Raw genomic sequence first — 16,528 nt, forward strand, 5'->3', positions numbered from 1 at the left:
ATGTTCAGGCTATAGGATGCTTACCGACGGGTGCACCCCACCAAATAGGATAAAACAGAGCGTCGAGCTCATTAATATTTTGTAGGCCCTCAAAATATTCTATAGACAGATTTAAGAGCCCACAGAAAGTGTTTCATTGTAAAAAATGTTGCCCAATTGTGACCTGGGGGTTGTTGACTTCCAGCTTGAGGTATTTTGGACGACATAACTAGGCCCTGAAATAAATGGTCCTATTTGCTGAGAGGTGTAGGGACATTTTTCAATATTGATGCTCGGACGTTTTGAAAATTAGACCTGTGAAGGGGTGTTTTTACTTGGAGGGAAAATAACTCGACGGGCCCAGGGACTCCCCATATAAAATTGAGCAGAGAATAAAAGTTCAAGAGTCAATCAATAATTTTCCCTTTCAAGTTAAAAGCTGTGAGACTTTTAAGTATATTTTCGTGTATTTTTGAATATTTAGCATTTTGCACTGTGTTCTATGGGAGATTATTTGGTGGGGTGCACCCTTACTCCGACTAGGATACTACAAAACTCTTGGTGAATTGAGGGCGCTTTTCGTGACATTTCAAAGTCGACCCAGTGATTGGTCTTCTTTTATACTTTCTTTACTTTTTTTCATGCAGATTAACATAACTCGAAGAAAAAAAAATTACATTTCGAGAAAAAGGAGGAATACAGAATGTTTCCCCATAAAAAAAGTGTTAAAGGAACATCTTTCCAACCATTATGCATTTTATAACAAACGGTTACGCTTTTAAAAGACCGGCCGTCCGCCTTGAAGACAACATGTCCGTTTAAAAGCGGCCAACAGGGCGCACCACGCTATACTCATAGCAATCAGAACAATACTAAAATGTTCAAGAATACTAAAACCAACTTTTTCAAGGCTCTCACTTTCAGCTAGCCTCGTCTTGAAGATTTTATATCGAATATTTTCAGCCATCAGGCATTCCGTTTCAATTCAAGTACAATTGCATGAATGTTGGCCTATAAAAAATGGCCGGTTTCGGGAACACATTCTTCTGTTTAGAATTGCCATCCTAAAAATTAAAAAAAAGGAAGCTTGTATTTTTTAAGGATTCCCTCTGATTACGACGAGAGAAGAAACAATTTCTCAGTTGAAAAGCACTAGCGTACGACAGGGGTAATTTCGTAGTGCAGAAAACCACCTGCGGCTGGTTGAAAAAAAAAAAATAACACTGGTCACAGCGCCCTCCATGTTTAATATCCATGTGTAAAGTAACCGAACAACACTGTGTTGTTATTTTGTTGCATCGGGCACATCGCATGCGCTCTTTCCCTCTCTCCTGATGCAGCGCCATTGTCTGCAGAAATAATCTTTATTTATTTAGGGATCAAGTGTACACACGACTGCTAGCTGGATGTGCAATCCCGTGACTAGGATTCATCACCACATAACAAAAGATTCTCAGCTCAACAGAGCAACAGCAAATGTCGAGTCATTCGTCAAGTTTGAAGCGCAACACTACTGACTGAAGATGGCCTCTACTGAGGAGCTTAGTACCGACACGAACTTCTTGAACATCACCACCGTTTTGGTTGGGTTGACTACCCTGGTTGCCATTGCTCTGTACAGGAGCACTCGGAGGCCTGCCGGCGCACCGCCTGGCCCGACCCCAATGCCAATCCTTGGGAATCTTACCAGTAAGTTACTTCTCTTTTCCCTTCCTAAATCATTAGCCCTACTTCACTTGTGTGTATTCTTGTGTGAATTCGGGTCATCTCGTACGCAATTCAACTCGTACCCAAGTCAACTCGTATCCAACCCGAGTCAACTGGACAAGGGGTGCGGCTGCCGACGGTGGATGGTTTGTGTGTAAGTGGGTGCTGAAATATGTACAAAAAAAAAAGATGTGTGCAAGTAAAAACAGGACTTGGTGCCTACTCGCATCTGATGGCCTCCTTGAACATGTGGATAACTTTCCGTATGGCGCCACCACTTTTTCACTCATTTTTACAAAAAAGGATATCTCATTGAGGTAAATTAAATACTAAATTATTTCATATTGAATGAAAAAGTGGTGGCGCCATACAGAAACTTTTCCGAACATGTTGGCACAACTATAGAATGCAGGTACACTTCGAAGCTTCCACTGCGCCTCCGCGGAGACGGAGTCGAGGTGACGTTCATACGTACACAGTACACTGGAGTTGAGGTCGCGCTCTGTTGCTTAACTATAAATATTTGGCAACCTAGGGGGCACTCTGAAAGATGCACAACAGCGCCCTCATTAGGCTCGAAAATACACAACTGCGCTACATGTATAGCTAATGCGCAGCTGTGTTGTCAATTTATTTTATACGATAACTCACAAGACCATGGATTATTTAAAAAAGGGAAAGAAAGGCCGAATTCCGTACAATAATTAATATTGCCCTCATACATTTGACCTTATTAGAGGATTTAAACAAAAGGGAAAGGGAAAGCCCGAATTCCGTACAATTATTAACATTGCCCTAATACACTTGACCCCATTAGAGGATTATTTAAAAAAGGGAAAGAAAGCCCGAATTCCATACAATTATTAACATTGCCCTAATACACTTGACCCCATTAGAGGATTATTTAAAAAAGGGAAAGAAAGCCCGAATTCCGTACAATTATTAACATTGCCCTACTACACTTGACCCCATTAGAGGATTATTTAAAAAAGGGAAAGAAAGCCTGAATTCCGTACAATTATTAACATTGCCCTAATACACTTGACCCCAATAGAGGATTATTTAAAAAAGGGAAAGAAACCCCGAATTCCGTACAATTATTAATATTGCCCTCATACACTTGACCCCATTAGAGGATTATTTAAAAAAGGGAAAGAAAGCCCGACCGCGCCTCCGCGCCTCCGCGCCTCCACCTTCCCCTTCTTCACGATTGCATCATATGCTCGTATTCTTAAAGACGCCCTCTATCGGCCATTGTCCACACCGCGTCTCCGCACCTCCGCGCCTCCACCTTCCCCGTCTTCACGATTGCATCAAATGCTCGTCTTCCTAAAAACGCCCCTATCGGCCATTGCCAACACCGCGACTCCGCGCCTCCGTGCCTCCACCTTCCCCGTCTTCACGATTGCATCATATGCTCGTCTTCCTAAAGACGCCCTCTTTCGGCCATTTTCAACACCGCGACTCCGCGCCTCCGCGCCTCCACGCCTCCAGCTTCCCCGTCTTCCAATTGCATCAAATGCACGTCTTCCTAAAACGCCCTCTATCGGCTGCTTCACCTACCCCACCACCCACGTCACACTTTGACTCCCTACGACCCTAACATTTTATCTGTTGTATTCATCAATCGCACTCAATACAATCAAGTAGTATAGTACGACCAGCTATTTTCTTCCTCCATGCTACGACCAAGTTACTTAAAACGTACGTGACCGCGACTCCGCCTCCGCGGAGGCGCAGATAGAGCTCCGAGTGTACCTGTATTCTATAGTTACTCCAACATGTTGAACTGCTCCAAGGTGGGCAGCTCGATGATGTGTTGAGGAAGCTCATCCCAGTCTTTTATGGTGTGAGGAAAGAAGCTGTATTTGTATGAGTCTGATTATTTTGAGTCCAGTGCCTTAAAACCATCTCAACTCCCTGGGGAGTACAGTTGGTGCTGCGAGTTATTTAATGCGCTCCAAGCCAATCATTCACATAAACAATCTCTGCCCTCACAGGTACCCATTTACCCCTGCCGCTGGATGGAGAGAAGCAATGGTTTTAAGTGTCTTGCTCAGGGACACAAGTGTCACGACCGGGACTCGAACCCAAATCCAGAACTTGAGTCCGATGCTCTTACTCGTTTGGCCATGACTCCCTGACAAAACTGAAAACTTTCAGTATTATAACTATTATTTTAATGGCAATCAGCCACCTTTTCACCCATTTTGATACCAGCCTATCCTACTGAAAGGTTGCAGGATACAGACACCTTTTCATTCCTTTTTTTTAGGGTAAAAGGGAGGGAGGATATCCGGGAAAATTTCAAAATTTCTAAAGAGCTGCCGGCAAAACAATTGGTTTGCGATTTATTACAAGCAGGAAGTGGCGATTATTTGTGGAGTAATTGTGGTGGAACGACCTAATTATCAGAGTAGTTGAAAAACGGTAGTCATGACTTAAAGAATAGACGCGACTTCAACACTAGCTTTTTAACCTGCACCCTAGTAATGTTTATATTTGTCAACTTCTCGTGCTTTTTTTCCCCCATTTTGTTTATTTTCTTTCTTCACTTGCACCTTAAAGACTCTGGACACTATTGGTAATTGTCAAACACTAGTCTTCTCACTTGGTGTACATGTACATGTATCTCAACATAATAACAAACCTGTGAAAATTTTAGCTCAATCGGTCGTCGAAGTTGGGAGATAATAATGAAAGTAAAAACACCCTTGTCACACAAAGTTGTGTGCTTTCAGATGCTTGATTTCGAGACCTCAAATTCTACACTTGAGGTCTCGAAATCAAATTCGTGGAAAATTACTTTTTTCTCATAAACTATGTATGTCACTTCAGAGGGAGCCGTTTCTCACAATGTTTCATACTGTCAACCTCTCCCCATTACTCGTTACCAAGTAAGGTTTTATGCTAATAATTTTTTTTAGTAATTACCAATTGTGTCCACTGCCTTTAATACGACTGTGATGCCACACCGCACCATCCCAGCTTAGTCAAATTTTATGCGTCTAAGGGATCACCTTAAGACTCAAGTCATACTAGTAGCCCAGGCTTACAGAGCAGACTATAAAATCTATTGAGACAGCAGCCAAAAATTCCCATACACCCACAAAAAAACACTTAAAGGATGTTTACTTTTCTACATGTAGCCAGTATTACAATGCCCAATTATGCAGGAGTTCTACTCATGTCTACCAAGGTCATTTGCACAGTGGGCTGGTGTGCTGACAATGCGCACAACAGCCCAGTGCTGTGTTTCTCTAAATTTCTGTTATAGACCGTATTGAATATGACGTCACCATTCAAATAGCTGCCCTACAACATGGCTTACGTGTACTTGGATGTGTGCGTGCATGTGCCGTAGAAATTAAACTGGAAATGTTGGGTGCTGTATGCTTCATTGATGTACATGTACGCGTTTGGACACGCATTCGGTTTGCCCTACAAGATGGTGACTTTCATAGCAAAAAAGGGGTTATTCAACACAGTCTATAGTCAGATAGTACTTACTGGGTCCTAGTCGTCAGGCGCGCTTACCCAACAGTACAAATGGCACTGTGAATTTGGTAACCCAAATTTTCTCTTGTCTTCTTTGCTACTTGTTTGGGGATTTTTTTCTCCCCATGCCAGTAGCCTACTGTGAAAGTGATGTGGTAATGCCTGTTGTAAATGCATTGTGAGAATCAAATGTGACATGCATGCGAGTGGTCAACACATACACCATCACATAGATGATCTGTGACCAAACAATTTGTAAAAACTACCAGAAAATTTCCTTTTTGATGTTCAAATGGAAATCTAACGAACACTCTCTCTTTCCTTTGTACAGCCTTCATGAGCAAAAGGACACTTCATGACGTCTTCATCGATCTGAGAAAGAAATATGGCACCGTTTTTTCACTCAAGTTTGCCTCAAAGAATGTCGTGATATTGAACACCATTGATGTTGTCAAAGAAGCAATGGTCAAACAGGCTGTGGAGTTTGCAGGAAGACCCAAGTCAAATTCTGGTAAGTCTCTCTATACAAATTTAAAAAACAGTTGCTGACAGTGTAGGCTCTTTATGTGATCCACCAATATATACATAAACTGACAAACCTGTAGAACTTTGAGATTGATCGCCATTTGGGCCCAATTTTATCCTGCTAAGCACACAAATTTGCTAAGCATGAAATTTCTTGATAAAAACAGGATTGCCAACCAAATTTCCATTTGTTGCATTTTTGCTTGGTAACCTAGTACTCATACAGACCCTTTAACCTGAAAGACTAGTTTGAGCCTGTGTTCAGACTTGGAAGTCTTGGCACTTGACCCAAAAGACTTGGGACTTGACCTTCAGGGACTGGACACTATTGGTAATTACTTTAAATAATGATTAGCATAACACCTTACTTGGTAACAAGTAATGGGGAGCTGTTGGTAGTATAAAACATTGTGAAAAACAGCTCCCTCTGAAGTAACAGAGTTTTCGGGAAAGAAGTAATTTTCCAGGAATCGATTATAAGAGACCTTAGAATTAGATTTTGAGGTCTCGAAATCAAGCATCTAAAAGCACACAAATTCGTGTGACAAGGGTCTTTTTCTTTCATTATTATCTCCCAACTTTGCCGACCAATTGAGCTCAAGTTTTCACAGGTTTGTTATTTTATGCATATGTTGAGATCACCAAGTGAGAAGACTGGTCTTTGACAATAACCAATAGTGTCCAGTGTCCTTAAAGACATGAAGCACTGCAGACATAACTCGAAAGACTTGAACAAACTTAAAGAGACAAACCAAAGGAAGAAAAGGAACTAAAGTGTAATCTTAACTTCTTCTCTTTTTCTTCAGTTAGATTGTTCTCACAGGGGTACAAGGATATTGTTTTAGGGGATTATGGTCCACAGTGGAAGTTCCAACGAAAGATAGCTCACTCTGCAGTCCGGTAAGCCATTCTCCCATGTCTCTTTCAAATACATTTAGGGAGCAAACATATGAAGGAAACTATCAATGGCGTGTGGCGTGTCATGGCCTAGAAGTTAAGAGCACCGGATTCAAGCTCTGGTGCTTGATCAGCAGAGTGTGGGTTCGACTCCCAGTCAGGACACTGGTGATAAAACATTGTGAGAAACGGCTCCCTCTGAAGTGACGTAGTTTTCGAGAAAAAAGTAATTTTCCACGAATTTGATTTTGAGACCTCAGATTTAGAATTTGAGTTCAGAAAATCAAGCATCTGAATGCACACAACTTTGTGAGACAATGGTGTTTTTCTTTCATTTTTATCTTGCAGGATAATTTTCACAGGATTGTTATTTTATGCATATATGTTGAGAACCACTAAGTGAGGAGACTGGTCTTTGACAATTACCAATAGTGTCCAGTGTCTTTTAAGCAACACACTTAACCGTGATTGCTTCGTAAATTTGTGGAGGTGCTGTCTGCTCTACCAGGCAGGCTTCTGTTTCAGCCCCAGGGGTAGGTGGCAACGGCCCCCGGAACAAAAAGTTGATTGTAGCCCACACCTTAAAGTGGCCTTGAAGCCTTGTGTGTCAGGTAAATTGCATGACAAAAAAAAAACCCATAAAATTATCAGTTTTTTTATTATTATTTTTTTCTTTTCTTCAGACGTTTCACCCGCAAGGAAGATTTGGAAAAGCTGGTGTTCGCAGTGACTCCAAAAGTGGGTAAAATTCTGGACGAACAAGGAGACAAGCCTTTTGCACCAAAGTATACCATTGGGCAAGCAGTTTACAATATCCTTGCTACAATGTGCTTCGGAAAACAGTAAGGCTAAGGATATTTCATGGTATTTACAAAAAATAAAGATCCCTTGTTGGGTAAAATACATAAATATAAATAACAGTGAAGAATATTCATTTTGGTTTTACCCATATACACCGATGTGTGTTAGCATTGTATACTTTAGTACTTTCCCGAGTCCTGTGAAAAAATCACAGGCATACTTGTATCACTGGGGAAAGAATTACAAGTCTCGAACCGGACTTCAGGTTAAATGTCTTAAACAAGTGCAAGAGCAATTTTATCTCAAAAACCCAAATCGTTTGATTGTGTCATATTTAAAGTATGGTCTGCACATTTTGCATCAAAGAACTTTCAGCTCATTTTGATTGTATTCCTGGAATGTCATCTTTGAAAGGGCAAGGCCTTTTTTCAGTTTGCAAAGGGCACTTCCACTGGAAAATCTTAAAGTCAATGGAAGACGTTTGTGTAAAAAGGGGTCTGGAATCTTCCAAGTTTGTATTAAAGGCAGTGGAAACTATAGGTAATTACTCAAAATAATTATTAGCATAAAACCTTTCTTGGTGACGAGTAATGGGGAGCTAGAGGTTGATGGTATAAAACGTTGTTAGAAACGGCTCTCTCTGAAGTACCATAGTTTTCGAGAAAAAAAGTAATTTTCCACGAATTTGATTTTGAGACCTCAGATTTAGAATTTGAGGTCTCGAAATCAAGCATCTGAAAGCACACAACTTCATGTGACAAGGGTGTTTTTTCTTTTATTATTATTTTGCAATTTCGACGACCGGTTGAGCTCAAATTTTCACAGGTTTGTTATTTTATGCATATGTTGAGATACACCAACTGTGAAGACTGGTTTTTGACAATTACCAATACTGTCCAGTGTCTTTAACCAGAATCAAAATTTGCATCGGGAATAAAGAATATTACTTTTCGTTTCACCCATTTACACCCATGTTCGTTAGCACTATATACTCAGTACTTTCCCAAGCTCTGTGAACAAAAACTTAGGTATATCACTCTGGTGGGATTCGAACCCACGACCTTTGTAATTCTAGAGCTGTGTCTTTCCTAATTAGACCACCGAGATTAAACCATTGTGGTGTACCCGCTGCTAAAAATTGAACTGCCTCTAGCTACAAAGCAATCTTGGTGATCTAGTTGGTAAGACATTTTTTTAGAATTACAAGGTCACGGTTCAGATCCCGCCTGAGTAATATGCCTGTGATTATTTTCACAAAGGTTGGGAAAGTACTGAGTATAATGTACAGTGCTATTACACATTGGTGTACCGAAAACAGGGTAAGAACTAAAATTAATATTCATTATCCCCATGCAAATTTTCATATATTAAACAATAATTAATTTGCAAAAATTTTTGCGTTATTTTCCTATAGATATGAAACTAATGATCCGGATCTGATGGAATTCATCAACGCTAACAATGCAGTTACCGCAGCTTTAGGAAACGGTCTTCTGTCCGATTTCTTTCCCATCTTCGAGTACATCAAACTGCCATATGACATAAAGTTTGAGGGGATGCTCAATACATTTTTCAAGCTGTTTTACATGGAGTTTGAAAGTCGCCGTGAAAAATTTGACCCAGGTAAAGGGATGCTAAGAGGTAGTGTGTTAAAGGCAGTGGACACTTTTGGTAGTTACTCAAATTAGTTATTAGCATAAAACCTTTCTTGATTACGAGTAATGGGGAGAGGTTGATAGTATAAAACATTGTGAGAAACAGCTCCCTCTGAAGTGACATAGTTTTTGAGAAAGAAGTAATTTTCCATGAATTTGATTTAGAGACCTCAGATTTAGAATTTGAGGTCTCGAAATCAAGCATCTGAAAGCACACAACTTCGTGTGACCATGGTGTGACAAGGTGGTTTTTTCTTTCATTAATATCTTGCAACTTTGATGACCGATTGAGCTCAAATTTTCACAGGTTCGTTATTTTATGCACATGTTGAGAAACACCAACTGTGAAGACTAGTCTTTGACAATTATCAATAGTGTCCACTGTCTGTAAGCCTTGATGGAGTTGAATGCATATCTTGAGGGAACCGAAGCGTATCTTCTTTGAAACAAAAAGAATATCTTCTAAACTGAATGTAGGTTGTTGGCAATGAAAGCGATGACCATTTCTGTATTGCCCCTGGTAGGGTCAGCCTCGTTAAAGGCATTGGACACCTTTTGTAATTGTCAAAGACCGGAATTCTCACTCTGTGTATCCCAACGTATGCATAAAAATATATCTGTGGAAATTTTGACTCGATTGAAATTGAAAGAGAAAGAAAGACACAATTATTGCACAAATTTGTGTGCTTTCAGATGCCTGAGAATTGGGCTTCAGGCCCGAAGTCTTTCTGAATTGTTATTTGCTTTTCAAGACTGTTTTAATTTTCAGGCTTTCTTTTAAGCGAGCTATTACATGTACATCCCTGTATTTCAGAGGGAGCTGTTTCTCACTATGTTTTATACTATCAACACCTCTGCATTGCTCGTTGCCAAGTAAGGTTTATGTTAACAACTATTTTGAGCAATTACCAATAGTGTCTAGTGTCTTTGAGTATAGTTTTGTTTTATTTATTGGTTTTATTTATATTTTTATATAAAATAACTTGTAAAATTGTTTATGCTTTTCAATGTTCAGAGAATGTGAAGGACTTCTTAGACACCCTGATCTTGACCCAGAAGGAGGCCATAGCAGCGGGGGAGGAAGAGGCCAAGCTGATGACAGACACCCACCTCGTTCAGACTGTCATGGATTTGTTTGCAGGTAAAAAGAAAAAGAATCATAATAATAATAATAATAATAATATAATAACAAGTTCAGCGCATTTCACAATAAACCGTATCAATGCGCTTTACATAAGTCCCCTGGTCATTGGGCTCATAAACATCCCTTTAATCTTTCTCAGCTCCCATAAGGGAGTATACAGCCCGAGCTGCCGTGGCGCTCCGAAAGCTTTTCATTCACAATATCAACCTCTAGCCTCGCAGGTACCCATTTATACCCCTGGAAGAGAGAAGTAATTATAGTAAAGTATCTTGCTCAAGGACACAAGTGTCCTGACCGGGATTCGAACCCATACTCCGGTGACTTAGCATCAGAACTTGAATTCGATGCTCTTAACCACTCGGTTGCGACACTCTACAGAATCAGAACAACCTATTATAATAATAATAATTTGTAGAAGTGTGGATGCGGGGCGGTTAAGAGCACTAAATTCAAACTCTGGTGTTTCTGATCAGCAGAGTGTGGGTTTGAGTCCCAAGTAGTGACACTTGTGTCCTTAAGCATGACACTTACCCATTACTTCGTCCTTCGGATGGGATGAAAGCCGCTGGTCCCGTGTGTTGTGTAAAGCATGTAACAATACCAAGTGCATTTATCTGAAAAGAGAATGGGGTTCGTCCCTGGTGTTCCTGGTCTGATCAGCCGGCAGCATATTGCGCCACAGCACCTTGTTAACCATTACACGGTGCTGCGGATTAGGTCTCATTATTATTATTATTATAATAATAATAATAATAATAATAATAATAATAATATGAAACATTTATATAGCGCTCTACGGAGAACAGAGCGCTTTACATGAGACTATGACAACAAAACAAAAGGAAAAACAAACAAACTAGGATGGGTGGGGAAAAAGAAATGTCTTGAGGAGGCTTTTGAATACAGGCAACGAGATCGCCTCTCTCAGACCCGCGGGGAGCTCATTCCATAGGCGAGGGGCAGCTATGGAGAATGAGCTATCCCCAGCTTTCCGTCTAGTTCTAGGAACGGAAAGCCGGGTCTGATCAGAAATTATTAAGTATTATTTATACAGGGTAGTCCCGTCAGTGTAAAAACACTGTTCTCCCGGGGGGGGGGGGGGGGGAATGAGGAGGAGAACGTAGGCCCTCATACCTTGAAACGTAGTCCCTCATACCTCGCAGGAAAAACTGTGTTACAGTGCCAGGAGCCTCACTGGCTGACGGATATGCGCTCTTTATAAATAGCCACTGTTATTTTAGTTATTATCATTATTATTATTTCGTTTCCAAACAGCCGGAACAGAGACAACCACCTTAACTCTTCACTGGGCAGTCGCTGCGCTCGTAGAGCACCCCGAAATCCAGGAGCGGATTGCCCAGGAGATTGATGACGTCATAGGTCGCGATAGACTGCCCTCTCTTGACGATAAAGGCACCTTGCACTACACAGAGGCTACCTTACTGGAGCTTTTGCGCTATGGTTCTGTAGTACCACTGGGCGTTCCACATGCTGTGCTGACTGATACCTCCCTGAGTGAGTATCCAATTTACCTCAATGGGTGCGTTCGATTAGCTTCCATGTGCCAACCCTCGGTGCCATCGGGTGAGCCCCTGACAAGAGCTAATTGAACAATCAACCACCCCTCTCGTGGTGACGTCATGCACCTAGGGCTAGCCCTAAGTGACCGTTCCACAAGCAGGGTACTTGGGGCTGACCCGGGGGAGCCCCTGGAATGACGTCAAAGCTATTAGAGCGTACCAGGGTCGACTCGGGGAAGCTAATCGAACGCACCCATTATAGGCTTTTCCACACTATCAATATTCGATCCGTGTCAAAACTTATCTGGTTCGAGTCCAGGTTGACTTGGTAAAATGTCAACATGGATACAAACTACTACGCTTTCACACTAGCTCTGCGTGAAATATGCCGTTAGGTTACACGTGTTACTTTGAACCTGTGTTTTATGTGGTCGTTTCACATTGGAAGGTCTTAGACTGGTCTAAGTGGGACGCAGCGAGAACTGATGAATCACGGTGCATCTTGATTTGTAGTGATGTGTTGTGATGTTTTGCAGCGATTTCTTTTCCAGCTGATCAGTGTTGTAGCTAGACCAGTTTTAGTGGTGGGCTCTAAATCCTATTTAGTCCACCAAGGGTTGATGGTTCAACAAAATTGTTCATGTTTAGATATGGGGCCAATCATTGCTGAAGTGCAATCTAGGGGAAATCTGTGCTGGGCAGCACAGGGTATTTTGCTCAGAGTGCTGGGCAAAACCTGTGCACTGGTTCTGGGCAGGCCCACCCAGCAACGCCCACCCAGCAACGCCGACCGTATCTACAACACTGATTCTTATCAACTACTGCGTCATAAATACTCAACACAAATCGAGAATGAACCCAGAGGTGTTCACACTAAGACTTTTGATACATGTTTTGCGTGTTTGGAATTTTTGACACGGATCAAGATATCTCAACCCACCTCCTTAGCAGGGATACAGCACTCTATCCAGATCGACACCATGTTGAAAAGTTGTAGTGTGAAAAGGTCAGCCACATTACACGGATAGTATCCGTCTCCAACACAGAGATTTTTTATAGTGTGAAAAGGCCTTTTGCTTCTCCATTGGCAAAAATCCAGGGATGAAGAAATTGGTTTAAACCCCCTCCCCTCTCCCTAATTACCCCCTCCCCTTGCAAAGTAGGTGAGTTTTGCGGTAGCATCATGTGTAAATTGTATTTTGGTTTTACCCTTACACCGATGTGTGCTAGCACTGTATACTCAGTACTTTCCCAGAGTCCTGTAAAAAAACATCACAGGCATATTACTCGGGTGGGATGCGAACCCACGACCCTTGCATTTCTAGAGCAGTGCCTTACCAACTGGACTATCGAGGTTGCCCAGGAGCTAGAGGCAGTTCGAATCGTAGGTTTTGGAAGCGGGTACCCTATTCTAAATCTTATTCATTGTATCAATCGTATGGCTAAACCATAGAGCTATATACATTGACTAGAGCGCTAACTTGCTCTGCGTTTTGAAGCCACCCTGGGCGCAGACATGTTTGATGTGTTGCGTGACTATGAAATGATTTTAATTTTAAGGCAACCCACATTGCCGCGATTTTGTTTACATTTGGCGTGTGCGCTTTACCTACGCGACTGCCCATTCGCATACGTCCGCGCTATGAAAACTGTAGGTTCGGCTTGATTGACGTACTAAAAAAAAGTATACGCGCCTTTTAAACATGATGCACATGATGCTCGCAGTTTGTACGCTCATCATTAGATTTAATGTTCGCATTTGCTGCGTTTTTTGGTTCGATGACACAAAGAAAAGAACAAATGCACTGACATGCAAATAGCCGTACAATTGGCGTACAAAATTTGAAGCTTTTGTATTGGTTTGTACATAAACATGGATGCGCCCACACGGCTTCAAAACATTTGTGCGTGTATAATGAGGTGTTAGCGCTCTAGTCAATATATGTAGCTCTATGGGCTAAACCCAAAGTCTCCTCTAGGTTCCCTCTCCTTCCCTGTGCTTGTCACCAGGGGAAGTGGATCAACACAATTATTTATGTTTAAATATTATTGGGCAATTTACTGAATTGCAAGCTTCAGGCATGATATGACAGGTTTAAAATTATGTAATAAAGGCAGTGGACACTATTGGTAATTGTCAAAGACTAGCCTTCACAGTTGGTGTATCTCAACATATGCATAAAATAACAAACCTGTGAAAATTTGAGCTCAATCGGTCATCGAAGTTGCGAGATAATAAAGAAAGAAAAAAAAACCCTTGTCACATGAAGTTGTGTGCGTTTAGAGGGTTGGTTTCAAGACCTCAAGTTCTAAATCTGAGGTCTCAAAATAAAATTTGTGGAAAATTACTTCTTTCTTGAAAACAACATCACTTCAGAGGGAGCCGTTTCTCACAATGTTTTATACTATCAACCTTTCCCCATTACTCGTTTTCAAATGAGGTTTTATGCTGATAATAACTGAGTAATTACCAATAGTGTCCACTGCCTTTAAGTGTCAGTCTTAGGTGTACAAACAATGGAGAATTACCTAAAGTAAGTACATTTTGTGCAGCTAAATTATTCTCGTCTTTTTCTTTATTAGATGGTTACAATATTCAGAAAGGAACGACAGTGATGATCAACCACAGAGGTCTTCACTTTGACCCGGAGGCATGGGACCAGCCTGAGCAGTTTAAACCAGGTCAGTTGGATTTGTTTGTGCAAGGAGCCAGACACACAAGGCCTGAAGGCCACTTCAAGGTGTGGGCTACAAATCAACTATTTTTCCAGGGGCTGATGCCACCTACTCATCTGGCTGAAACAGGGTTACCCCTTTTACAGTTCATATGTACAGGCTTGGGTATCATCCATCAGAAGCCTGGTTGGTGGAGTAGAAAGCTAATGATAACCCTAACCCCCATATTTTTTCTCGTTTTTTTTATTACAACAGAGCGATTTTTGAATGATAACGGGCAACTTCTCAGTAAACTGCCTGAGAGTTTCCTCCCGTTCGGCTGCGGCCGTCGCGTCTGCCTCGGGGAAGACTTTGCCAAGAAGGAGCTCTTCCTTATCTTCACCTGGCTGTTCAGTCGGTACACCTTCTACAAAGTACCTGGGAAGGAGGCTGCAGATTCGCTGATGAAGCCCACAGAGGCCTCAGGCTTCGTCCACCAACCTTTTGATGAGATTGAGGTGTGTGTTAAGAAACGCTTCGAGACTAAAGAATAGTGTGATGGAAACTTGACCTGTTTTTTTGACCTGGTAATTTTCAAAGACCAGTCTTCTCATTTAAAGGCAGTGGACACTATTGGTAATTACTCATTATAGTTAAATATGACACCACAAAACTTTGCTTAATGATACACACACCCCAAAAACTGCAAGTAATGATATATTGGCATGTATCATGTTTTACTGAGAAGCGGGACAACTGGTATATTATGAAGGTCTATTATAACATAATTTTGTCCCCCTTAGGCATTTTTTTTAAGGGTAAACCATTCATGTTGAACTATTTTTTACAGTTACCGGTAACTCATGTTATAAATACATAAATACATCAGAAACAAAGTAACCTATTGAGTCTGTAATTTCACCAAAGTGAGGTTAAAGTAGATAAATAATATTATTAACCACGTGTCGGAATTAATATCTACGTGTAATATCTGGTTAGTACACACCTGAAAGTATTCCTTGTCAAGAAAACATGTGAAGAGTATGGGAACATATGGGAAAAGTGATTTTGTTTTGCAATAACAAAAAATGCTCAACCCTGCCAGCTGGGCAAGCTGGGCATGCATCAGATTCTTAAAAGGGACCCCCTGGAGGACTCATTTCAGCAAAAAAATGTTAGTTGTACTCAATGTCACGGTTCATGTTCAGTTCTCCTGGATTAGAAGGGTTTACAGCATAGTAGGTTGTGCAGATTTCGGCTTTGACCTTTGTGGTTTTTCACAGCCTCAACGATGATACAGACTTGGCAAAACCAGTGATAGCCTTAAAGGAGTGTTATGAAAGAGTTTGAGATAAAAATAACAACACTGCTGTTTAGTTCAAAATTAGCTTATTATAATAGAAAAATATAATTTCTTGCATTATTTTATCAAGTAGAGTTTGGTGTGGCCTGTAGCAAATTGGCATTAATTAAAATGTAACTTTTTGTTAATCTAACTTTAGATTGACATTTATGATTGTGTGGCCTGTAAAAATCGGTGTTCTTTTGTAAGAATTATACATCACCTTTAAGATTGACAATTATGACTAATATTTAGTAACTATAAGTGTTGATACAGGGTTTATTAATGCAACATTATAACCAATCAATTAGTACTACTGAGAATATAATGTAATGTTGTCAAAATAAATCTAACATTATTTTTGTTTTACAAATGTTTTTTTTATTTCTCACTATGGGATAATTTTGTATACATGTTTGATGTGGTATGTAGAAATTGGCAATAATTCAAATCAAACAATTTTAAATCATTTTTTGAAATGACATTTATGATTGTGTGACCTTTTAAAATTGATGTCATATTATTATTAAGAATTATACATCTTTCTTTAGATTTACTTTATAACTGATATTCAGTTACAGGGTTTATTAATGCAATATAACCAATCAATTAATAGTACTGAGAATATAATATAAACCGATCAAAAGTATTCTAAATCTATTTTTTCACAAATGTATTTTATTCTTCATTATGGAATAATTTTATATGCATAAAGGAATTGTAGGTAGTAAAAATAAAAGAATTATTAGAAAATTTAAAAACAAAAACACTGAATTGTTTGTATTTTTCTCAGAAAATCTGGCAC

The 16,528-nt window shown here is 40.4% G+C and overlaps 1 protein-coding gene across 1 annotated transcript; it reads left to right on the forward strand.

Moving 5' to 3' along the window:
• Positions 1 to 1,275: 1,275 nt before the first annotated feature.
• LOC139938028 (steroid 17-alpha-hydroxylase/17,20 lyase-like) lies at positions 1,276 to 16,397 on the forward strand. The gene is made up of 9 exons (XM_071933383.1): positions 1,276 to 1,668; positions 5,516 to 5,695; positions 6,516 to 6,609; positions 7,290 to 7,448; positions 8,822 to 9,030; positions 10,078 to 10,203; positions 11,482 to 11,721; positions 14,310 to 14,408; positions 14,658 to 16,397. The coding sequence occupies exons 1-9, from the start codon at positions 1,503 to 1,505 to the stop codon at positions 14,933 to 14,935; spliced, it is 1,551 nt and encodes a 516-aa protein (XP_071789484.1). The 5' UTR covers positions 1,276 to 1,502; the 3' UTR covers positions 14,936 to 16,397.
• The last annotated feature ends 131 nt before the right edge of the window (positions 16,398 to 16,528 follow it).

The sequence above is a fragment of the Asterias amurensis genome, chromosome 6 (assembly GCF_032118995.1).
Source record: "Asterias amurensis chromosome 6, ASM3211899v1".
NCBI classification, from domain to species: Eukaryota; Metazoa; Echinodermata; class Asteroidea; order Forcipulatida; family Asteriidae; genus Asterias; species Asterias amurensis.